Source organism: Boleophthalmus pectinirostris, unplaced genomic scaffold, assembly GCF_026225935.1.
Source record: "Boleophthalmus pectinirostris isolate CB_2022bp ecotype Guang Dong unplaced genomic scaffold, ASM2622593v1 HiC_scaffold_1, whole genome shotgun sequence".
NCBI classification, from domain to species: Eukaryota; Metazoa; Chordata; class Actinopteri; order Gobiiformes; family Gobiidae; genus Boleophthalmus; species Boleophthalmus pectinirostris.
This window is the reverse complement of record NW_026570970.1, coordinates 18,945,083-18,972,722: the sequence shown is the minus strand read 5'-3', so window position 1 is coordinate 18,972,722 and position 27,640 is coordinate 18,945,083. Positions and strand designations below refer to the sequence as shown.

At 36.7% G+C, this 27,640-nt stretch overlaps 1 protein-coding gene across 1 annotated transcript in view; it reads right to left on the bottom strand.

The window, feature by feature from the left end:
• Positions 1–27,640, bottom strand: part of st6gal2a (ST6 beta-galactosamide alpha-2,6-sialyltranferase 2a) — a 47,157-nt gene that overhangs the window by 7,944 nt on the left and 11,573 nt on the right. The window contains 6 exon segments of the mRNA XM_020939101.2: positions 399–420; positions 422–574; positions 3,469–3,570; positions 5,646–5,743; positions 16,112–17,121; positions 17,202–17,252. Coding sequence (XP_020794760.1) covers positions 399–420; positions 422–574; positions 3,469–3,570; positions 5,646–5,743; positions 16,112–17,054 — 1,318 coding nt within the window. The 5' untranslated portion in view covers positions 17,055–17,121; positions 17,202–17,252.

Below are 27,640 nucleotides of genomic sequence, written 5' to 3'. Positions count from 1 at the left end.
TTGGAGATAAACAAAAGCTTAAGTCATTATTGTGTGTGCAATTGACCATATTGAAATGTCCAAGTACCAGATCGCTATATATTGACATGCTAGGGGGTGTTATTTCAACGAGGGGGAGTCTTGGGAGTGACCATTATTTCCCATGATTCCTTCTGCCTCCTGCGTGGATGTGTGCTGCTTCACAGAGCACCACCACATACTGATAATGTTACTGTGCATTGCTGAGATAAGAATTCCATCATGTCTTTTGTGTGGCAGCTCGTGTGTGGTGGGTAGATTTCCACCCGCGCTGAGAGGAGGCAGAGATAAGAGCACAGAAGGGGTAGAACAGAGAAAAGAATGCCAGATTTGGACTTCCGCACGAGTCAGGGCTTAGTCTATGTACAGACATGTCTTACCTATAAAACCCGATGAGGGGGGGATTGGGCTGGATGTTCTCCATAGTATTGCTCTGGATCACATCCCAGAGCCGCCACACAAAGGCTGGGTGTAGGATGTAGAAGGGCTGGTCTGGGTGGAGCTGGCGGTGCTGCATGTAGGGGCCAAACAGGTTGTAGTCCGGGTTGGTGTACCACTGGAGAGGACAAAAGGTGGTTTAGAACAGGTTGCTTTCACCTGACATCATTCAGTTCAATTCTGTGGTGGAATTAGATTGACCGTGCTCACTTCGTACTGATGGGGTGAACATAGGGAGAAAAAGACGCACATTATCTTCTGACAAAACCTCCAACAGATCAATAATTGTGTGTCTTAATAACCAGCTGTTAAGAATGAGTTTGACATCTGCATTGTAAATAAAACACATTCTACAATTTCTTGTTCAAAGTTAATATGTATAATTACTGGGCCTACAAAAATGTCACCAAGCTCAATGTTTTCTCCATAAGAAATGAAAAAGTAAAATTATTATTTCACAACAGCTTCAGAAAGTAGTGCCATTATTCAAGCCTGGCCTCCATCTAAAATTATGACATCAAATTGTACAATGTGAACTTAACCTCTGCAGGTGGTGGTATGTGCCCTCAAAATGTGTTTTAGGAGCAAATTTAGAGAAACCATGCACTTGGTATAAATAAGGGTCAGATGTGTCCATCCTGGACTTTATCTGAGATGGCAGCTTTTAATCAAGTGGTGCCATCATGTAGATCGATAAACCCAGACACAGAGGCAGACAAATCTTCCACAATCACAGCTCTGTCTAAAAGGCTGTATTTGTCAAATTAAAACCGTGATGTGCATCTCTCAACCCAAAAATCAAAAATACAACACTTTTTCTTTGCAAGCAATACTTTTTATTAAAAACTAATATAGGTAAGGTGAACTTAACGTCATCATTCCTTCAGAGTAAACTATCCACACAGAATGCCTATATTTAATTATTTATGATGATAAAATAACTCTGCACTGACTATGCTGCATAATTCTACACATGATTTTCTATTGAGACCAAGCATGTCTGTTTTACATCTAAGCTGACCTTGCAGGGCTTTCGACCATGATTGGATCTTGCATTGCAGATATAAATGTATGTATGAAGTCACAGAATGACTTGTCAACATCAGTAACCTTTGTTGTTACTGAAATGCTCGAGACAATTTATTCTGCAAACATAACATAAGAAATACATTTCATCTTAGATGTGAAAACATTCTGGCATTTGCAGGAACAATCTCTGTGATACAAACAGAGACGTGCACATCATGATTTTCTTCTGATCCAGAGTCATGATTTAAATCAGATAACTAATAAATAATCAGTACATTTAAGATGTAACTTAACCTACCTACTTCTGTCCACACAATTAATATCGCAATGTCGTTTTCAGGATATTCCCAAAAAATATTTAGACAAAATTATGTCAGTCCAACAAAAGATAATAGGTTTCAAAAATTTTTTTCAAAATTTAATGAAAATGTAATCATATCATATATTATAGCTCTAATCGCATTCTGCAATTATTCAAAGTCATATTTTTCCTAATGTAAAGTAAATTATTTTATTTTATTTATTATAATACTGCAAATCATCATTAAATGTTTTTCTTCATATATTGACTTTTTTGTATTGACATTAAAATTTCATTACATTTTGGACTATTGTAAACACGTAATGTGTAATGTACTTGTACATACGCTGAAGTTATTAAAATTGACATCATGAGTATACAACTGACCTTTCAGTCTGTCAATAGCTTCAATTAATTTATAACATTACAGCAGCCAAGCACATCTGCAAATCCCAGCTCTAGTCGCAAGACATCACCACTACACAACCAGATTTTGAAGTTTATTTGTACAGCAAATGCAGCTTTTTATATCCTCCTCCTTCTGTCATTTGTAAATAATGTCAAAAAAGGTCAATATAGCTTGAATTAATAGACGCACATAAGTAGAGGGGCCGGGGTTAAGCTGAGGCACCTCCTGCTGTCTTCAGTGCATTACGACATGATGACAAACCACAAGTCTAAAAGTGTCAATACCTATTTATAAACACTGCTATTATAATACTCCTGACGTCATAACAAACTTGCATAACGGTGAATAAGGCGCTCCTCACAGAGTTCAAGTATAAAGGATTTCAATTAAAGCGAATGCCAGACTTCATTATTTTAATTTTTTAACTTAAAAGGTGCAGGTGTAACTTTTCTTTGACATTGCAGAATCACAAATGAAAGTCTCACAGGGATAATCATATGTCAGATCATCTTTTTGGTACTATACATTCCTCTAATTAATCCAATCTGGCTTCAGTTTATAAATAATTTCTAATGCAATAAATATGAAGGCAACTGAATTTATGCACATAATGGTACAACCTTCATCTATAGTATAATCTGAACACTTGTAAACCATTACTGCAAATTTTAATTTACTGTAAATACCACCGCTGAGAATTCCCGGATTTCCCATGAGTAGATTTTTAGAATATCTCTACCCCTTCCCAATATGTTCACAGAAAAGGTTGAGTCAATCTCGGCAGCCGTAGGTCAAATCATTAAATTCCTTGCCACTCGTCTTCGATGACAAAAGAAGAAGGTGGGGCTCTTTCAAGGGTAGATGGGAGGCAGATAATAGGGAAGAAGAGATCAATAAGACGAGAAAGAGGATGTGAAGTAGAAGGCAAGAAGGAGGAACTAGCAGTTGTGAGAAATGTGGATATGTTGTTCAAATAGCAAAATGTACTATGTGGGAGCAAAATGGACAACAAGTTTTTATTTATCTATTTATTTACTGAGTTATTTGTGTAAGTTAATTGGCTAGAATATAGCACTATTCCACCTTCTAGGCACTCAAAGCTCTTCACACATTCACACATACATACACACACTCATATACCAGTGTGCGCCCATGCAGTGGATCTGACTGATGAACCTTTAAATTATGTTTATGCTAAGAAAGGAATTTGAACTGCCAACTTTTGGATTAACACTAACTGAGCTACTGTACCACTTTATACCAGAATACCCACCTTATGCAGGTCAACGATGTAGGGTGCTGGGTCCCACGCCACCAAAGTGACGTTTTTGTAGATAGAGCTGGTGTTGAATCGGTGTCGTGGATTGGCCAATATCTGAAAAAGAGAGAGATTTTCTATGGTGGCAAAATTATGAACAGTAGGCTACAATTTAAATCTACCCAATTTTACAGCTATGGCAGCCCCATTACTGCTGATTGCAGATATTCTGTTGACAATAATCGAAGTCAGTGGAAATAATTTTCTCAAAGAGATTACAGAAAATGTGCTCACAGTAAATCATGGCTGTAACCAATTAAGAGCATTGCAAGAACATTGAGTTTAAAAACATATTGATTTTTAGAGTCTCATTGTCATTACTGGACTGGAGCGCCTACACAGTACTGACTGAAAACTGCTACTGCATTATTAAATCTGGGAGCATAAAAGCACATTTTCATATACAAGAGCTCTTTTCAAATGCTCTAAACACACAAAGAACAATGATGGCACGTTTCTACTTTTATTTGGTTCCAATTTTAGTCATAATTTATCCTCATCTTAAGGGTGTCTGGACAACCAATATTGTGTAAGAAATCCAATGTTGGTGTTGATAGGTATTAGACAAAAATAATTAGGTGAAACAATTGTGTTCTGCAAAATAAATAAATTACCACCACCATTATAACTGTAGTCCACTATGTACTTCATGTTATGGTTCTACTCTATGGAAGATCATTTCTTTCAGATTTTTTATTCTAACTTTTTTATTCTAACTCCAAACTCTTTTGATGGTTAAATTTGACTACAGTGAATCATTTCTTTTGAAATTATGCAAAAACACACTGACATCTTATCTTGCACAATTCAGCATGAGAAATTCAGAATAAAAAATAATAATAATAAAAATCAGGCTGTTTTTCAGGCTTAACAATTCAAAACTAATAAAATTCAATGTCTGATGAAACAATGCTCTGAAAATAACCATTATAAACAGAGCAATAGTGCTTTGCAACATGCTCCCAAAGCCTTAACTGTTTACATGCATGAAATAAAGCAATATATTTGAGACCGTACATGATTATGTTTGGCTGATATGTATTCAAGGCATATTTATTATTATATATATTGGCTAAATGTTTCATGATGTAGTAGTGAATACACCGGAACAGAACTGTGCTATACTGTATATGGACTTTTAAAGCTATGAATGCTCACTTGGACCCCAGGATGAATAGACTATATTTTTGTAAAGAAATGAATAAATGAATGAATATATATATATATATATATATATATATATATATATATATATATATATATCATATATATATATATATATATATATATATATATATACATATATATATATCATATATATATATATATATATATATATTCATATATATATATATATATATATATATATATATATTCATATATATATATATATATATATATATATATATATATATACATATATATATATATCATATATTATATATATTATATATATATATCATATATATATACATATATATATATATATCATATATATCATATATATATCATATATATATATATATATATATATATATACTGCTTGTTTGATTTTATATAACACAATCTAATCTAGGGAGGTACAATTAAAGGTCCTATATTATCCAAAATTTACTCTTGAGAGCTTTAAGATATGTTAGATATGATAGAGAGTTAACTCCTCAAAAAACCTGAAGTCGTGCTTTATTTCATTCACATGTGTTTGAGTAACCATTTATTATTAGTCTGTTAACATCTCCAAAGCTCAAAATGCTCTGTTCCACCTTGTAATGTCACGAAGCAGTAGTTTTCAACAGCTGCTTTTACCTTTAACTCAGCGATTCCACATCTGAAATCATCCAAATGATTCTAGTGAAACTGAACTCTGAACATTAAATACGCAGGATTTCTGTGTTAAACATGCGTGAATGAAACAAAACACAACTCTAGGTATGTTTGTGATGGGGAAACAACATAATAAAGTACATCAGAAAACAGCGTAATATGGGCCCTTTAAAGCAAGTCAACAAACTCCAATCTCTGAGAAAAATTACTTAAGTGCATGCACATAAGAAGTTGGCACAGAGCTGCGGTGAGGCTTTGCCCGCTGCTGACGCACACGTGTTCATTAAGAGGCGCTCTCTCTCTCTCACCTGTGAGTTGATGATGCGTATAGTGGTCCTGTTGCCCACGTCTCTCTCATATCCATCTGTTGGCGCCGCATTGAACCGTAACACTGCGTCGTGCGTATCTAAAAAGCAAAGCACATATCATCACTCAGATCAGCAACCTGGTCTTCACTGAATCTCTGAAGTTTCAATTTATGGATAGGCCTGTCATGATAAATACTGCATCAACTTATCATTCAATGTATGAAAGCTGGAACAATAGTTTTTAAGATTCATATTTATCATATGTACATTTTCTTTGCATTTCTAGGGATTTTTTTTTATTTATTTTTTGGGCTATATGATAATATTTAAGCCATAGCCATCACTTCTAAGACTCATTACATATGCAAACTAAGTACTAAAGTGTTTCATTCAGCTATTCATTTATTCAATATTGCACATTTGGAATAGGTTTTGTCTTAAATCAGCTTTAATGTTATCGCTTATCGTAAATATTTACTTCAACAATGTACTGCATTTAAAAAATAAATAAAAAAATCATGAACCATAATAAATACACAGCAGAATGAAGTACTTATGTACTTAGTTTGCATCTATAATGAGTCATAGAAGTGATTAATTGAACCTTTTATGGCTTAAACCTTTGACTCCCACAAAACACTGTTCCAGCTTTCATATTGAACGTCAATATAGTAATTATCGTGACAGGTCAAAATATTATATCTTCTGAATGATGAAAAATGTCACATATAAGAAGCTGAAGTCCAATAATAGGTGCCATTATGACCATTTAAAATATACTAAATTTGTTCTCACTCTGAACCATGGACAGTATCTCAAACAACAGACAATGGGTCAATTTCTATTGTAATTACTGTCAGATGAAAGGATTACATTGGTTATTGATATGTTTTGTGCATTTGCCATGACTATCAGTGTTTACAGTCTGAAGTTATATAAAGAGACAATAATACAGCAGCACAATACTAAATATTCCATAGAGTTGAAAATGGGAAAAGGGACTGCAGGGTAAAAGATCCATATGCAACAAAAGAGGTCTGTGTGCTTATTGTGTAATGAGTTTCTAGTGACCTTATTTGTGCACATGTTCGCATAAAGAAGAAATAGTCCTGACACAAAGCAAAATAATTTGTCTATATGTTGTATTCAGTAGTGTATTTGTGTTGGCTTTAGGCTGGCATAAAATCTTGAAGTAGCTTCAACCCAGAGTCTACACAGCATGAGGAATAAGAAGGAGCGGCGTCTTATAAAAATGTACAAATGGCCACCACATATTGTTCAAAATGACGCTAATACAACAAGGAATTTCACATTAGTGTCTATATATACTGACACAGAGGAGATGGGGAGTACATTATGTGAAGACCTATGGCAGAAAAATAGAAAATAGTGGACTAAGGCAGGCAAATGAAGCTCATGAGGCTAGCAGTTATAGGGGTCAATTTGGAGCCGATGTCAATATTAGGAATAGGAATTTATTTACAGACAAAGTAGCAAAATAAAAACACCAGTACCATGCAGAGAGGGTTAATATGAACACTGTAAGACAAAAATGACAAGGCTCACTGCAGCAGTCACAGAGAGAGGGGTGACATTTTTTTAATGTCAAGTCAAATGGAGCCACTTGATGGAGCCAGAAGCGCCCCCATGTTCACTTCCCATTTTGAATGTGGCGGCTAGTGAGTTAGATATGTCCATTTATACATATATAGTTAACACTTTAGCACCCCCTTTAGCTCCTCTCACTGTGTGGAGCAGCGTCTGGAAATAAGGAGACAACAAAGCATAGGATCTTTAAAAATGTTCTGTTTTTATCTTGATTATGATTAAACAGCTAAAAGGCAGTCTTTTTAATTGTACATGAATAGCCATTGTCTGTATTCTTGTCTTAAAAGTTCATATTTACCAAAGAAGTCAGTCATTACTTCTTGAGGGCATATTCAGCGTTTCAGACAAAGAGGTTTCTTGTTTTGATGTAGCGCTGAGCTGAAGCTGTGTTTGTGTGAACCGTTACCATGACAACAGCGGGACTACCGCAGGAAGGTAAATTATGATCACTGTCCCCCCACGGCTCTGTAAGAATGGCCCAAGCGCCCCCTAGTGGTTCGTCGATGCATTACCAGACAATAACTTCTGACACTGATGGATTGTGATGGCAATAATTAAAACTGTTATATCCTGGCGCGTCCACAAACGATCAATCTTCGTGTTTGATCGATAAAACACTACAAAAGATGATGGGGTTTTTTTTAGGCCTAAAACACAATCTCCGGTTTGGTACTGTCCCTACTGAAATTCAGAAGAGCACACAGACGAACACGTTATATCACACTTGTCCATAACACTTAACATGCTCCCCACAGCGCCCCTTCAGTCATGAATATGCATGCGCAGCTTCTAGAAAGTGGAAGTAAACAGATATACAGCATTATTCTCCATGCTGGCAGATTTCTTGCTCTATACTGAAAAAAAAAAAAAAAAATAGGGCTTGAATGAATACTGCTGCTCCTGGATGCAAGTGAGAATATTACACATATTACAAACTGGATATGTAGGCTTGTCACGATAACAAATTCTGAATCACAGTATATTGCTACAAAGAAATATTGCAATAAAAGATAATACTGAAAATAATTTATGCCACTGTCACAAGGCAAGATGATCCCAGTAAACAATGTCAATTTTTGCAGTATCATTTAAAAGTAGGAATGTAACAATATCCAGATCTATCAATATGATATTTTCACGCTATGCATCTCACAGTGCAATATTTTGTGGAGGTTAACCAAAGTATGAATATGCTACTTTTTCTCTTTTAAAATGCCTTAAAAAGCCCTTAGTACTGTTATAATACAAAGAATTAAGAATAAAAAGTGCTTAATAACAGCTATTTCTTCATATAGTCTGCACTGAAACAGCAAAGGATCATGGTCTATGTAGTTTCCTCTGTGTTTATATTGCTACACTGAAATAATAACTTTAAGCATATGTGATTTGATAAATTATGATATTATTGTGAGCCTTTTAACATTACAATATCATGATATTTCGGTTATTGTTACATCCTTATTAAAAAGGCTGAGCTGCAACCAATGAATGTCAAAATTAATTGATAATTTGCCATAGCAATTCTTTATTACACTCTCTACAGCTCAAATATTACATTACATAAAAATGAAACATACATAAAAAAAATTCTTCTCTACTGCAAAGAAAATACCCGCAATAAATATTGAGCCCCAAAATATATTGTTCTAGCTTGTACTGAACGATAAGTCAATATAGTAATTATAATGACAGGCCAACAGATATGCTTTAAAGTAAGTTGTGGTAGTTGACCCAGAAAGAAAGTACACCATATGTAAATCAACATGTATGGGACCTTTCTGATTAGATTTGGTGCAGAATGTCTGTGAAAATGAATTTTATATTCTTAAATAAATGTTGTGCTCCACTTTTTCCACTTGAGCGTCACTGGAGGAGCTAGTGTCATTACACACTCCACACCTCGTCCAGTTCCCCCGCTGTGATAGGAATTGGCTTTAAGAAGTTTTACTTGAAGGCATTGAACGGCACCATTATAACTACAGAGCACTACTGTAAAGCACTATACAGTCTGTGAGACGCTTTTCCCAATTCCAGCAGTAAAATTGACTCCTTTCATGTAATAAACTGCATCTAGAACATGGGCTGTATCATTTTAAGTGTTAAATTTTACTTGTCCTTTTGACAGTATTCACATCTACAAAAGTTATTGTAATATTTTTTATCAATGTTTGGAAGTTTACATTTGTACACAATTTTACCAATTTCTTAACTTTCTCAAATTGATTCTCGTGTAGTCTTTCTTGTCCTTTCTGTGTTTACTTCAAGGTCACCACAGCAGCCAATTATCTGTCTTTAGTTCATCATCTGTATTCTCACACCTACTGCCTTCCGGTCTTCTTTCACTACAGCCATAAATTGCTCCTTTAAAGGTCTTTCATTACACAAAATTAACTGTTATGAGCTTTAAGCCAGGTTGATACGTCCTCAACATACCTGTAGTTGTGTTTTGCTTCATTCACACATGTTTGAGTAATCCTTTATTATTAGTCTGTCTACATTTCCAAAGTTCAAAACACTGTGTTCAATGTCATGAAGTGTTCATTTTCAAGTTAATGGCTACCTTTTTTTTTTTTCTTCTTTTAGTTCAGTAGAGATTGGTAATTTTAGAGAGGAAATTATACAAATGGTTCTAGTGAAGGTGTAGGGAGTTTAAAAACACAGTGGAGCACTTCCTGTATCACCACTCAATGACATGAGAAGATGGAACAGAGTTTTTTCAGTTTGAGAGAGGCTAAGTATTCATGTTTTTAATGAAGAAGCAGCATTATAACATAGATCAGCATACTGTGGGCTCTTTAACGCTCCCAGTTTAGCAGCCTTTAACAGGATTATAAATATAGATTTATAAATTCAATATTCACAACTTTGCAAAATTAAAATGTTATTGTATTTAAAAGTCATTCACCTGCCATAAGCCAAATGAAACAACACTGCAAAACCCGTAGTTGACCACAAGGGGGCAGCCATGCACTGTATCCTCATCTCTACAGCGAGCTCCAACTCATTACCCAAACAACACCAACAAATTGTATCATTTTCAACTTAATTCTTCAGTGCTGTGTGTGTGTTTACAGTATTGAGCTTATGGACAGGCAGAAGGACAAAGAGGACAAACAGTCAGACGATCAATAGACTTTGATTTCCTGTTGAGGCTAAATCTGGAGGAATAATGTAACCGAGAAACAGTGAGAAAGTGTTTGATAATTAATCAGCTTAATTACCACGATCTCTCGCTCAGCTCAATAGAAGCTAAATCTATTCTGTGAGTGCTTTAGTGACCCTCCTGCTAAAGACACATGTAACTGCTCTTAAAGGGGAATAAACATGAACTGTACTGCCTTTTAACTTCTACTACAGACTGTATAAAGAAGTAGACTTCAAGAGAGTGTAAGTGTAGCGTTTGGCTCCAGTCAAATGAAGCTCATGAGGTTAGTGATTACAGGGGAGAATTTGAAGCCGAGTTCCATATTAAGAATAGGAATTTTTTTAAGGACAAAACAGCTAAATAAAAATACCAGGATTGTGTAGAGCAGGTTCATATGAACATTTTAAGAGCAAAATGATGAGGTTCACTGCAGCAGTCACAGTGAGAAGGGCCACAGTTATTCAATGTTTTCAAAGTCGATGGGGCCAGAAGTGCATTTACATTTAATGTCTTAGATTATAGGGTATAATAATAATAATGTAATATTGTCAGTGTTAGCATACTTTAAAAAATATGTATAGATGCTAAATACTTAATACATGCATTAAAATCTGTTCTTATTCTGACAGGGTCCAGTATTGCATTGAGAATAGTTTCATGTTGAGTTACAAACAGTTTTATGTTTTGTAGCACTGTGTGTTATGCATTTTTAATCCTTAATTACAGAAGGAAAGGACATACACGCCACAAGAGCTGTATTTTCTTTCTTGCTCACCAATACTGAGCAGTGTGAAGCCTAAATTGCCTGATGACATAGGACACTGTGTTCCTTCTTAAATTTTTTGAGAAGTAACTATTCTGAATAGTTCTGGGGGTTTTACATAGTTTTGTTACATATATTTACTTCCCACTACTAAATATCGTAGTGCAGTCTTAGGTTTGTTAATGTAATGTGTTTATTTTATGATACTGGACTGAAATCAAAATGCAAACATTGATAGGGACAGTGTGTGACGCATGGGGAGATATTTGGAAACACCTGTCAACTGTACTTAAAGAGCCCTGCATTTAAAAAGCCCATATTATGGTATTTTCTGATCTATGTTATAATGTAGCTTCCTCATCACAAACATATCTGGAGTTTTGTTTTGTTTCATTCATGTTTAACACACAAACCATGCATATTTTAGAGGAGTTCTTCTCTCAAACAGAAAACACTCACTAGAATTATTTGGATGATTTCAGCCTTAGAATTTCCCATTGTGACTGAACTAAAAGTAAAATATTGACTTGAAAACTAACACTGCATGTCATCACAATGTGGAACAGAGCATTTTGAGCTTTGGAGATGTAGACAGAACATTACTCAAACATGTGTGAATAAAACGAAACACAACTCCAGGTATGTGTTGAGGTAACAACATTCTAAGTTTGCTTAAAGCTCACAAGAATCAATTTTGCATGATATAGGATCTTTCAGGTTCATATCACACTTCCACATGGACCGAAATTAAAGTTCTGTTCTTTGTTTGCTCACAAAAAGCTGAACAAGATAGAAGCATTGTCTCTTTGGATTGCAGGAACTCGCCTTTTACAAAACAGAACTGAGAATTTCCCTTCTACAGCACATTCATTCAGTCATATGGACAAAAATAGAATTTAGATGTTTTGTTTTTGTATATCAGACAATCTGTCCAAAATCTGGTAAACAAAGTGGTTGAATTTACTTTTTACTTTGTCTTCACTATATTTGAGAACAAGTATATGTACTTTTCACTCCGCTACATTTCTGAATAGAACTGAAAAGTTAAAAAAAATTTTATTATTGCCCGAGACCTGCTGAAAAAGCTGAGGGTTCATTTTCAACACATTTGCAGTTTGTATTTCAAGTGTGAATAATATAGCCAAGGACAGAAATATTGTGTGTGAATCCATAAATGAAGACACTACTCTCATGTTGAGCTGAGTTTCACTAAATGTGAGATAAAGACCAGTTGGTTTCATGACAGAAGCATTAATTCCTCATCTAGATCAAGTTCAAATCTGGGTATTATCTAATTTACAGCATGAAGTGTGCCTTGATGGTCTTTATTTTTTGGCATATTATTTGGCTTGACTACCACAACAACCAAATTACTCATGCATTTACTTTACTTAACCATTATATTGTGTGATTAAATGGTTTGCATTGACTGAGTTTTAGTATAATATGCCCTAATAATATCAGGACAGTTATTTGATCCATAATTATTACCACTACGTTGCTGCTGAAAAGGCTGGAGGGTTATTTTCAGCTCATTCTCAGTTTGAGCAAAAACAGAAAAAACAATTGATTCAGTTGTTTCTGTTGGACAAAATTCAGCACAAATCTTTATCAACATTGCTAAATTTGAAACCTCAAAATCAGCGCAAAGTAATTTTTGTTTTTACTCTTTAAGTACAGATTTAAACAGGCACTTTAATATTTTTTACTAGATTTTTTCATGTGATACTTTTTAACTTGTACTTGAGGTTTTTTTGCTCCGATATCAACGCAACTTTCTGGTTGAGGGTCCATCAACTGCTTGTTTCTATGGATATGTCATTGCTCTACCTTACATTTATGAAATTACAGGTGGTTTTATAGCTCCAAAATACCTAGAAAAACAGGCATTCTGACAGTGAGCAGTGTTGTCTCTCCACAGATCTGACCTGTAACTTGGTCTGGTTTGGTCTCCATAAAGAAACAAAGGTTAAATACCATGCTGTGGAACATTCCAGACAAAAGCAGCAACATCTCCATGGTTAAAAGCATTTGAGGGACCCTTCACCAGAAAAGTTACACTATGCAGGTTCAAGAGCTGCATAAAATGTCAATAAAAGTCAATGCAATTTTGCACATCTCCAAGACAAGCAATTTGCAATTTTATACATTTTCCCAAATATCCCTTACCTCTGTTACACATTATGTCAGTAAATTGTTGAATTTAGCTCTGTACCTCTATACCTAAAAAATGTAATAGTAAAAGTAAATTCTTATACATGAGGTCTGCTGCTAATTAGCTATTGTGCCAAGTACCTCACATAAACTCTACTGGAAACATTTAGCTAAGATAAAAAAGAAATCTCATTATCTCATGAAATCTACACAAAATGTTCTTTTAAATACGCACAATGAGGAAATGAACAGACCCACTGTTTGGAAACCACACTTAACCCATAGTATTACAATTTTATGATGCAATATTAGGTCTGAATGTCAAAAGGATTGTGGTATATTGCCAATTAACAGCTTGTAACTCTAGACCAACAGCTTTGTGGATATGTTCCACAAAGTATTACAGCTACAGCCACTTCCTTATAAATACAGCTGACCTTATAATGCTCACATATCTTTCTCAACGGGGAACTTATCCAGCAGAGATTTTGAACCTTCGAGCTTCTAACACTTTCCCTGACATTGCATCTTGTCTAACGGACACAAATCAGGCCCACATCGAGGAATATACAAGGCCATCGTGCCATCGCAATATAATACACGAAGCTGTTCTTTATAAAATACCTCTCACTTGCTCTGAGCAGTGCAATTCACACGACAATGCAAGAAAGCTCTATGCGATGTGAAGGAGCCTGATTGGTTACCAGAGGGGGTTCTGCTTTTCACTACCAAGCCATCTGTCACTGAGTTCACACACTCCCCACTCGCCAAAGAACTGCCAAGCTAAGTGCACACCCAATGCAGCAACACAATGTACACAATATAAGGGCCACTGATACGTTCTTGTTTTAGTTTTTTTATATATTTATACAGTATATATACATATACATATATACCTGTATTTATATCAGCATAATATTATATATTTATATCTAAGCAAAATTTTCAGAACAACTCGGCCTCGACCAGAACACATTCAATCATACAACCAGATCATATTAAGATAAAATGTATCACATCATCGAATCTTTAACCATATTTGTCAAGTATGAAACAGTCACAGTTCACAAATTTGGATTGTCAGTTTTACTACAAGGTTTCCATTATTCCTTGGAATCACAGGGTCCCTCACGATTCGATAAGATACATGGATCATGATTTGATATTATCACGATACAGCAATACATATGATAATCAATATATTGCACATGATACTGGTGAGTGTGATATATTGTTGTTTTTAAGCAAATTCATTTTAGCAACAATATTTCTTTGTTAAACCTTTGACCTGTGCAAAGTTATAATAAAATACATCCGTTTTAATAACCAAACAATCAATCACTATACAAGTTTCCTTCCACTAAATAAGCAACAAAACTGTAATGAGGTAACAAAATAAATTACTAAAAGATACCAAAAAATACTCTTGGCAATATATTGATACAGCAGCCCATGATATCAATACTGTATCACCAAATGAATTATCACAATATATCAATATTTCCATATTTTTGCACACCCCTAGTTTCCATTATCAGAGTTGAAACACATCAAACTGAAACTGTGAAGAGAAATACAAACTGGGCTAAACTTTTACTGAGGTGTGAAAAAAGTTGTTAAACAAGACAACTTCCAATTTGTGTATTTTTGTTGTGAACATTTCAAAAGTGCGTGTAATATAGCCAAGGATAGAAATATTCTAGTGTGAATCCATAAATGCAGACACTGCTCTCATGTCTAGGTGAGTTTCACCAAATGTGAGATAAAAACTTCTCTAAAAGACCAGTAAAGATCAAGTTTGCCAGCTGTCTTTTTATTTTTTGGCATATTGCCAACTACCACATTATACATTCATTTACTTTAGTTAACCACTGTACTGGATGATTAAGTAATTATTTCATTTGCATATGCGAGTTTAGTATAATTGGCCTAATAATAACAGGATAGTAATTTCTTCCATGATTATTAGTTTCCTTAGAACACCATTTGTTGATTTAGCCAAATGTTTTGTTATGTTTGTTATGATATGAAGATGTTATCCAACTGGCACCAAACAGTATGTAGTCATGGAGCATTTCCTGGTTAGACTGGTGCCCTCTGACCTCCAGGACCCAATGTGAAACAGATGGGGCAACTGCAGCAATATACCAGCACTACCAGTAGTACAGTTTGTGGTGTTGTGATGCATAAAAGTGACCTTAGATTTGTATAGTAGGGCTATTTCAAAAGCCATCTTTTTAAGGTTAATTTATGTTTTGATTTGTTTGTATTGTGATTTTAATGTCTTTCTTATTCTGTAAAGCATTTCGAATTAATTTGTGAAAGGCTTGTGCTATAGAAATAAACTTTGCCTTGCCTAAACCTGAATAACTGAGCATTGTGTTTTGAAGAGCATCTCGTTATTCAATGCCAATCACAACAGACTATGTCCATCCCAAATATGACCTACATGTGTCTCAGAAGGCAAGCTCTGTGTGTGATAAAGATTTTCATTGGTGTTAGCTGTTTTATAATTCTGCACACAGCACTTGCCTAATAACTGGGTATAATATATTCCCTAGAGAAAACAAACACATTTTCAGAGTAGCGCTCTTTTAACACTTATGACTGTCGAGAGCACTGCATTTGTTTATGAGGAAATATGTGAACAATGAAAAATGCTGCAAACCTGATGAATGTGGATACATATACTAGTATATCTGTGTGCAATCCTAAATAATGCATGGACAAACAGTCAGAAAGTGACCTAATTACACTGTATATTAATTATGAATTATTTTAGCACATTTGACTTACCAATCTCCTTGCCGAGACCTGAGCGCAGGATGGCACCAGCGGAGGTGACCACAGCACAGGTTTTAAAAGAGTCCGGACCTCCACGTCTGTGCAACTGCTCCAGAGGCAGGGAGGGCACCAGACGCTCCCATCCCAGAGACCTGAAGGGCTCCTCTGACCCATCCACAGTGGCGAGCTTGGCCTGGCTCTTGATCTGACAGAGCAGTTCTTTGGGGCTCTGGGCTGGTCGGCGCTCTCCCTTGTACACGACATGGTGCTTGTTGGAGCTCACATAGTCTTTCATGGCACGCTGCAGACGAGGACTCAACATCCCAGAAGACACTTTGCCCCTCCACAAACGCTGCACCACTGAGTATGACTTGGAGAAGTAATACTCTTCCAAATCTCTGGAGTCTCCACCAGACCTTCGGCGTGCTGTGGCCCTCAGTCTGTTGTCAAGGTCTTCGTCCTCCTCCTCTTCCTCGGGGACGTTGCTAACATTGTTCTGATAGTCCATGTTCTGTTGGGAGGTCCTGTCTCGACTGTGTGCTCCAGGACCATCCACGTTCTCTGTGCCAAACGAGGACCATGCAGCCAGACTTTGGGGGTCAAGATAATCCTGTTGACTGACCTCTTGGCTTCCATAGGGGGCGCTGTTGGGGGTGTGCGTTCCCTCCACACTCGACTCAGGTGTGGGGGAGCTGTTGCCTGGTCCTGGTCTGGCCTCTTCTCCCTGGTACGGAGCGGTCACAGTGACGGGCTCAGGTCTGAAGCCTGTGATGGCGGCCTGTATAGAGGCCAAGCGGCGGATGTCGGGGTGCTGTGACAGTAAAGAGCCAGCAGAGGTCAGCGGCTCCCCCACCCGAGCGTCCAGGAAGTACGAGAGCAGGCCCAGGAAGAGGAGCACCCACGCCAACATGGCCGCCAGCACCATCCGCCGCCACTGCCTCATGTTGGACTTCATCACAGGCTTACATGCACAGGCCCAAACACCAGTGTCCCAGGCCACAGCCCTCAGGTCAGTCCTGGGCCTGGAAGAGAGAGGACATAGCTCAGAGTGAGGCTTCGAAAATAAACAAAGCTCCGAATGACAGCTAAACAAACAACTCACCAAACCAAGATTATTCCTTCATGTCCGTCTGGCCCAGGATTTAACAGCACCCTGAGGACACAAGAACGCAGCAAATTAGTAAAGCTGGGAGACGTGCGGCTGAAACACCTCCTGTAGAGAAGATCCTGTCTGTTTTCAATTTTACTGAGAATTTTTACAGAGCGAAACTATTAACTGTGGAAAACCAAATTTACAACTTTCCCATATTCTGAAATTTCACTGCAACAACAGAGTCAGCTTTAACTTGAAAAGATAAATCACCCAGGCGTATAACCAATTCTAAATTATTAAAGAAACACATTTATTTCAAGCTTTAAAAAAATACGGGCTTTGACTGATGCTTCTGCTCTTCTGTGTATCTCTGTGTGTATCTCTGTGTGTGTGTATGTGTGCGTGCGTGTGTGTGGGCACAGCTGTAATACTGCTACAATGATCTGAACTCAAACCCATCTGCACAAACAACTTTATGTATTCAAATTAAAAATACAACTCTATTAAAATACAACTCTATTAAAACACTGTAGAATCAACACAAGAGTTTTACAGTGTACCAGTGGATTTTATAACTGATGGCTGGTGCAATTAACGTGAATAAATGGGGACTTGGGGGCAATAGTTACGACCGCAGGTAATTATAAGTTCTGGCTCTCAATCTGGGAGCGTTTCTCCAGAGAACGGGGCGAAGGGGGGAGGTCTCGACTCTTGTCCTAATTACAGTTTCCTGTCTGTGGATGCCCGCAGCAGCGGAGGTGGGCCCTGCAGTGGGAGCTCTTATTTGAGATGTCCCAGGCCACACCAAGGGCTACTGACCGGGGCAACACCACAGGGAACCAGTGGGGGAGGACCAGAGGGAGCCAGTGGTTATCTGCATCTGGTCAGGCACTGTAGAACATGGAAGTTTTCTCAGAAGATAATTCACAGTACAATAGAGCTGCCTAGTGTATCACAGTTAAACCAAAAAAATAATTTGAGTTGGCACAATTATGAAATCTCAACGGATAGATAATAGAACATATTTTTTATAGAAAAATCCTGTACTAATTATTTTAGATCTCTACAAACATCTGCTAAAACGAAACATCTCTAGGGATGTTTTAAGATCTTACGCCACAAGATTTTGCAAGACAAATCTGACACAAGAATGTACACACATGGCGAATACGTTCTTGTGACCATTTTTGTTCAATCCAAATGCAGACAAAGTCTCACATGTTACAACTCTTACAGTTAGTCAGTCTGACTCTTATAGATAGTCTTATAGTTCCAAAAAGCAGTATTAGTACAGAAACAAGAATATAAAATCAAATAAATAAAAAATTGTGAAGTCAATATTGAAAACTGAATCTTTAAATATACAGGAATACTTTCAAAATCTCATCCTGTTCTCATGGACCTAACCTTGTGTCTTGTCTCATCCAACCCAAATATATGGCAAATCTAATCTCAATCCTTACAAAATAGAGAGATGGCAATTAGTATTCTCTTTTCCATAATCTCACATCTTTACTGAACAACATCCTGCAAAAACCTGGTGATTGAGTAGCTCCTCACTGCAGCTACCCAATTCTTTGAAATAGAATCCACCATCATCAGTTTTATGCTCACAGTGCACCTCAGAGACCCTTTGAGATGTGTAAAAAGAACAGTTTATCTTCCACATAGAAACGAGCCCTACAGGAAAAAACTAGGACATTATCGAAACAGAATGCTTTGTGATTTTTTTGACAAGCGATCGAGATTACATTTGAGATTTTGAAATCAAAGTGCATATAAACCTGTAACGATAATCACTATATCGACTTATTGTGCAATACATGAAAGCTGGAACAATATATTTTGGGGGTCAGTATTTAACATGTGTACATTTTCTTTGCATTACTGAGAAATGTCTGGTTATTTTTTGTCTATATGATAAGATCTGAGCTGTAGATGGTTACATTACTAACTTGACTATGAATCATTACAGATGCAAACTAAGTACTGTTTGATTCTACTATTTATTTACTGTTGCTCATGTTTTTTTTTGTGTTTTTTTTTATAATATTGTACATTTAGAGTAGTTTTTGTGGTGTAAGACTGCTTTAGGATTATTATGTCAGTGGCATAAATTAGTTTCAGTATTATCGCCTATATTTACTTCAACAATTTATCATACAGCAAAATTTGTTATTGTGACAGACCTATGTTCATAATGTTACCATCTGACAGAAAATTGGAAAATAAGCAGCTAAGCTAACAATCGCATTTCAGTAATATGACCCCACAGAGAGATTTTGCTTGCAAATAACCATATGTTCCCAAAAAATACTGTGAGTTTTGCAATTTTGTCTGTTTACGAAATTGCGATGAATGCTTCTAAAAGGCACAACTGTTGTAAGTCCAAATGAAAAAGTATGGCATTGGAAGGACATCTGAGTTAAAAATCTATCTGTCTAGAGTTGTACACACAAGCATGTAACTCAGATGATGTCAAATACTGTATAATTGAACAAACAGACCTTGATGAAAAGGAAATATAACCAGAAGAGGAACAGGCCTGTCACAGTCACAAACCTCGAAGCACGATATTTATAGCGCTACAGATATATAATGCCATTAACAATAATACTGAAACTACTTTATGTCACTGACACAATAAAAATAAAACCAATTCCAGTACACCATTATCTAAATAGACAGTATCATTAAAAGACCTGAGCTGCAGCAAGGAAATGGCAGAATGAAACAATAATTAGCCACAGAAGATACTTCTGCAACTTGCCACAGCTCAAATCTTATCACATTACAAATAAAATAAGAACAACTAACACTAATGCAAAGAAAATGTACACGGTAAATACTGAGCTCCAAAATATATAGTTCCAGCTTTCTTATATTCAATGATAGGCTGATATAGTAATTATTATGACAGGTCTAGAGAAGACATCTATTATGCCTTTAACACAAGAGTCAAATGTTCGGTAGAATGTGATAAATATGCTTTTTAAGACCTGAGAAATTGTGGATAGTTAGGCCTGTCACGATAATTACTATACAGACTTCACTCAGTATATGAAAGCTGGAACGTTTTTTGTGGTCAGTACTTATCGTGTATAAATTTTCTTAGCATTACTGGGATTTTTATTATTATTATTTTTTGACTATATGATATTTGAGCTGTAAAAGGTTGGATAAATTACTTTTATGACTCATTACAGATGCAAACTAAGTGCTCGAGTGTTTAATTTTGCAGTTTATTAATTGCAGCTCTTTCTTTTTTAACAACACTGCACATTTAGAAAAGTTTTTGTGGTTTAAATTTGCTCTTTGGTTAATGTGTCAATAGCATAAATGATAATATCAAAACTAATTTATTGTTTTGTATTTTCTTCAATTACATATCGGACTTCAAAATGCTATGTTATTGCGGCCGATGGATAGCTTCTCAATCCGTGTAACATTTGTTCATTTCATTTTTCAAAATAAAACCAAAAATAAGAAAACGAAATAAAGCAACTACTTTCTTCATTATTTGTGTCCAAAACCAAAATGAAAAAACGGATAACGATTTGTGTAGACTGTTGAGTGATCAGAACTGAGACCAAGACCGGGACCGAGACCGGGACCGAGACCGGGACCGAGACCGGGACCGGGACCGAGACCGGGACCGAGACCGGGACCGAGACCGGGACCGGGACTGACTGGTTTAGTCCTGGTTCAGTATTCGTTTTTTTTACAGTATTCATTTAAACACAAAATCGGAAACTGAAAAAACAAATCGTTATCGTTTTTTTTTTTTTTTTTGTTTTTTTGATTATGGAGACAGATAATGAAGAAAATTGTTGTTTTTTCATTTTGTTTTCTTATTTTTGGTTTTATTTTGAAAAACGAATGAAAGAATGATACATGGATTCTTCCCCATATTCGACAAACACAACAGAAAAAACCCACAGCTCGCCCCCCGGCAAAGTCTGACACAAACCAATGATTCTATAGGCACCACTGGCCAACAGAGACCTGGTGTGTACGCAGACTTGGCCCTCACCTGGCAGTCATCAGGATGTGAGCTTGAGTGCATGCAACAACAACGTGTGGCACAGATGGAGAGGGGGTGGAGGCCAGTTTGGAGAAATGCATGGAAATGGGAAATTGTGCCGCCAGACATCAGTGACTTCATTAGAGGGAAGAGGAGAAGATGAATATAAACAAAAAGACTGTTAATTTAAACACAATTTGTATGAGAGCGAAAGAAGGGACAGGCTTTCTCACAAGATTGTTGTTATGTTGGGACCAAAGAGAACACGCATAGGTCTAAAATACAGGGTTAGAATATTATATAACATAAAGTGGAGTAGGGCTGGCAATCACAGGATCCCTCACAATTCGATTCAATATGATACACGGCTTACAATATGATATTATGACGATATGGCGATACATGCGATATTCTATATATTGCACATGATACTCTGTAACATATTGTGTTTTTTTAAGAACCCAACACATTTAAGCAACAATATTTCTTTGTTAAACCACTTCCTATGAAATGCATCTATCTGAAAATTTTAACTGCGGCTATATCAAGTGTATTACATAAACTTCCACTGAATAAGTAACAAAATTGTCATACAGTCACCAAAAAATACCAAAAAGATATCAAATAATCCTCTTGGCGATATATTGATATAGCAGGCCATGATATCGATACTGTATCACCAAATATAGTATCCCATTATATAAATATTTAGATTTTTTTGCACACCCCTAATATGGAAACAGCATATTTGGTTGTTTGCAGTGGGCAATACATCTTCTGAATGACTGCAGCTTTTGCCATCTGCTTATTGCCATCGTACAGACTGCGATTGGATTTGTTTGTGATTAACCCTGCAGCCCTACAGTCAATCGTCTCCTCAATAGGCCAAATAAGCTCAAAGGGCCACAATCAAATCAAGTCAGAAAATGTATCTCCATAGTAAAGCTCGGGTGAAGTGCTGCTATTTCACAACTGGGTATTGATCCTGGTGACTTAAATGAATCTAATCAAGAGACTGCGTTCTCTACACACCAGCCAGGTTTAATATTATATCCAATGCCAGAGGACATAAAGTGAATGAGGATTTTTTATTACTGCGTTACATACATTACTTGCAGGGAAACATGATTAAACTGTCATGTGGGCGGTAGATGTGCCTAAATTAAACATGTTACATCAATAAATAACTTTACCCCCAAACTCTCAAAGTTGCTTAACAGTTTCATGCATTATTCATTCAGTCCAACCTTGGTGATGGTTTGCTACTTCTCTTCAGTAGAAGCGAGACTGCCAACCTGTGTCCTCTGCCCCTCACCAGGTACTCATTCACTCATCGTCTTGCCCAAGGACATAAGGGCAGCATGTTCTAGTCAGAGCTAAGATCAAACTCCTTTGGTGAGTGAAAACTGTGCGGTCACTAAACCGCTGCCCTCACTGTCACACAGACAAGAGACAAACTGTAACCGTGTAAATTATTCAGTTACATGTTTCAGACAGAAGAAAAGTCTGACTGATTAGAAGATGTCCCTCCAATAAAACATGGATGTGCAGTTTCCCTTCAGTAATCGGATCCTTGGATAAATCCTTTTCGCTTTAAAATGACTCTCACATTGCATTCCCTGACACACTGTTATTGATCTCATAATGTGTTTAGGCCCATGTAGCCTGATAGCTCTAACCAAGGAGCCATAACACTCTGCAGCTTTCTCATATTGTACATTTCTGCGGTTGTGGACACATTTTCAGAGATGAGAAACTTGATCTTCAGAGAGTTTGAGATATCAGGAGTCATTTTGTGTTAACAGAGAGGAGGGGGAGGCGTATTCACAGTAAATGGTCTCTATGTGAGTTAACAAGGCCGCAGGTTTGAGCCCCAGAGGGACTCCTGTTATTACCACATCGGACATTACATCTCAGCACCGGTAATTAGAAGAGTGAACTCTCCACTGAGTCCACTGCCCTTTACCACCATTCTGCAGCCCTCAAAAAGCAGCTGTTAACAGAAGACAGAGCTTAATGTGTACAACTGACAAGAGACATAAGAAAATCTGTAGTGATGCAAAAGGCAAAAAAATTACACCTCAAATGTATGAATACACTTACTGCAATAAATACATTAGATTATATCATAAGAGCAGACCAGTGACGCGCGTAAAACAGACGGTCTTAATCACGGCTGGGTGGAGTGGATAATAGATTTGGGAAAATATCTAATCTACAAAGCACTGTGCTTAGATTTGTGATTTATGTTTTAATAACAGAATTCTGTTCAAAGGTATACATGTTAAGCACTTCCAGAATTCCAGTAAAAAAAAAGAAAAAAAAAGACTAAGACAAATACAAGAAGCGCATTTTAGAACATGTTTTTACAGATCTAAACTACAGGGTTAGCATTTTAAGGCAGAATAAGACAGGATATTTTATTGTTTGTGGAGGAAATTAGGTAACACTTTATAATAACTACATCTTATTTAGCGTTAATAAAGCATGAACAAATACTTAATTAATATTGAGTAACGCTTAGTAACTACGTAATTACTACCTTAATTAGCACTTAACTTGCACTTAATTCGCCTGTGCCGTAAATAGTTACTCATAATTATTTTATTCTTAATTACTCATGAACTAACCATTTGAACCAAACATTATATTTAAGTACACATTTGAGCATTTATTAATGATTAGTAAGCTATGAGAGATTGATTTACTAATAATGCAATGCAATGATAATTCCGGCAGCTATTATCTGTTAGTTACGTCTTTTTGAGAGCTTTTCTAACATGAAGAAATAATTATGAGTAACTATTTACAGCACAGGTGAATTAAGTGCAAGTTAAGTGCTAAGTAAGACAGTAATTAAGTAGTTAGTACATGACTCATTATTAATTAAGGCTTTGTTCATGCTTTATTAAGGCTAAATAAGGTGTAGTTATTATAAAGTGTTACCGGAAATTATAGTACTTTAAAAAATTCAGTCTTTGTGATTTGCAATTTTGATTCAATTGCAATATTAAAATTGGAACAAAATTCAGAACTTTACCTGAACTAGACCAGAACTAAACCAGGACTAGAAATGGACCGAACCAGAACCACAAAATTGAATATAATACTAGAGATACTGCATAGCAAATTGTCACTATTTACTTCCAATCTTTGTCAGTCATCCTTGCTATATCAAGAAAGGTATGTCCTCTGGTGCTTCTACAAAACAATTAGAAGCCTCTCCGATGTCGATTTGTGATGCAGCACTCCCTGGTGAGATCTAGAGGTAAGATGGGGGGAAATATGGAAGAGACCATATAGCACACAGGCTTTATTGAAAATCCATCTTGCTGCCAGGAGTGCGGCGTTTCTAAGTATAGCGTGTATTATTGTCTGTAAATGAGTCTCACACATCAGTGGTTACACAAGACTTTGACACGATGACATAATGAGAGCCTTCCTTCTCACTACCAGTCTCACCTTCCTCTTCCTCCCCCACATCTGCCTCACAGTGACCTACATTCAAGTCTCCATGCAGATGTTAGGCCATGTTATGCTTCAATGGGCTGTGGTGATGATAGAGGCCGATGGGAGCCTGTTCTTTCTAGGAGCGTACAGTGCATCAATAACATAGGTTTTCAGTCTATTATGCTTGTTAAATACTTGTTAATACTGAAACAAATTTATGCCGCTGACACAATAGCCCTAAAGCAGAATTATCAACAAAATTATTCCATGTATAATGAAGTAAAATAAAAAAAAAAAAAAAAAAAACAAACAAAGCAATAAATAAATAGCATAATGAAACACTTTAGTAGTTAGTTTGTATTTGTAATTCAACCTTTTAAAGCTCAAATGTAAAAAAAAAAAAAAAAAAGACCCCCACTAGTACAAAGAAAATGTACCCACTTTAAATACTGACCCCAAAAATGATAATTCCATCTAACATGTATTGAATGATAAGTCTATAAAGATAGAGCATTTATCGTGACAAGCCAACTAAACACTCTTACTGCGCTCCCAATATTTTGACTAAAAATACTGGACAAAAAGCAGACTAAACTATGCAAATGTAGCTCTAGCAGCAGTACCAGCTTGGCACCGCTGGCACTGTGCATGTTGAGCAGAAGAGGCGCTGCACACAGGGCTTGTTCCAGCCATGCCCTGACCTGCCAATCAAAACCACCCACTCCATCACATGACTGCACACAACTGTGGCACAATAACATTGTAAAACTGGAGTCACGGCCGTTTAGGTTTCACTTCCTTAATCTCAGTGGCACAGGGAGAGCAGGGCACTTGAAGGACATCTGAGCCAGGCATGCCTCTTTGTGCCCGGAGTGAGCCTGGAGGAGCTCCCAGGAATTAATGTCATTGGATTTGAGTTACTATGACGCTAGTACTGAGATTAACTAATAAAATGGTGAGGTGTAATCTACAATAAATGTTTTAGACTTAGATTTAGGCTTAGAGTTTAGACAAACTTTATGGATCCACAAGGGCAATTACTCACTCACACATACAATATACTATAATAACAAGGAGTAAAAACTATAAATTGTTATCATAAATTCTAAATAAATAGCAATAAAAATAGCAAGAGGTTGGTGTCAATGGATTATGGACGTCAGTTTGATCATTCTCTTTCAAAGGTCCTATATTACACAAAATGGTTTATTGTGAGGTTTAAGCCATGTTATGATGTTGTTGCCTCCTCAAAAACATACCTGGAGTTGTGTTTGAGTAACCCTTTATTATTGGTCTGTGAACATCTCTAAAGTTCAAAATGCTCTGTTCCACCTTGTGATATCACGAAGAGGTAGTTTTCAAGTTAACAGCTACCTTTCACCTTCAAGTAGAGATGGGCAATTCCAGGTCTGAAATTATCCAAATGATTCTAGTGAAGGTGTCTGGAGTTTAAAAACACAGTGGAGAACTTTCTGTATTACCACATGACATCAAAAGGTGTAACAGAGACATTTGAGAGTTTGAGAGAAGAACTCAGCCTAAATATTCACTGTTTGTGTGTTAAACGTGTGAATGAAACAAAACACAACTCCAGGTCCGTTTTTGATGAGGGAACAACATGATAACAGAAAATAGGGTAATACGGGCCCTTTAACACTTGAATACATATTTGCACAAAATGTGACTACACAGCTCTGTTAAAGGTTTGTGGTAAAAAAAAAAATGGCTTGGAGAAAGTTTGTAGTAACAGTCAAGCAAAAGGACTTGCAAAAGGTTCATTAGTTAGCTACGAACACTCCCAAAGCGTCCTCTGATGAGATCCTTCACACACATACTCAAACACACATACTACTTTAATCTTCATGATACACTGGCTTTCACATTTGAGGGTGGGCTCCTCGCAGCTCTAATACTGCTCCATCAAGGTCAAACTGGAACGTCCTAACTCCATTAAAGACAAATCCTGCTGAGAATTCAATTAGGCTTGTCCTGTCCATCCTCCTGCAGCCACAGCACTGATCATATCAACCAGGCAAAATGTAGAGTTTTCTGCAAAGATCTACTCAGAAAGTCATTAATCTTGTTCAGGGAAGTGACTACATGGAATCATTACAGGGAACTGCAGTGAGGTAGATGTCTTTCACACAGTCTCAGTAGTGGAAAATTCACTCCTGAACTATGGTTATAGTGTGTGCCAGAGCATAGTAAAAATAATGATGTCTAAAAACACATCCACAAACTGTGGAACTAGTATTCGCTATGATTAAACAATGAGTCTGACACACAGGGTGGGGATTTTACACACGGGAGTAGACATCTGACACATGGAGAGGGCATTTAAAACAAAGGTAGGGCATCTGGCATGCCCTATTGTGTGTATTGCACTTAAAACTTCCCAGAAACGTGGGTGTGTTGTAATAACAATGGATCCGAAAAAACAAAATACACTTGAATAGTTCTAAGTAATAATCAGAGTCTCCCTACTTCACCACAAACAACAACGCCAAGCTCTGTTAGAAAATATACTTAACAAATTACAACCAGACCACAACTACCATTTTAGTCTAAGTTTTGATGTTACCACCTGCACCTATGCTAGGTTTTAAACAAACACACGGCTTATCTTTGTTTACACAGTCACAATTCAAACGTTTCACCTTCAAATGCGATGATTCACTCAAACAATCCCCACAGGAAGTGATAGATTTACATCCCGATTATAGCCGTAATGCTTGAGCACACCTGGAGATGGTTCAGGCTCCTCCAATTACGGGCTCTCCCTCCCTGTGAACGCTCTCCATGTGAAGTGTGAGCCCCTCGTAATTACAGGGGCAGAGGACGCGTTTCATTTAGGGCCACAGCAGCAAAACTCTGACTCATTCATGAACAAGAGGAGTAGACAGGAGAAAGTGTCAGATCATAATGCAAGCACTAGTATCCAGCAATTTAAAGGTGCATTGTGTGACTTTTCTGG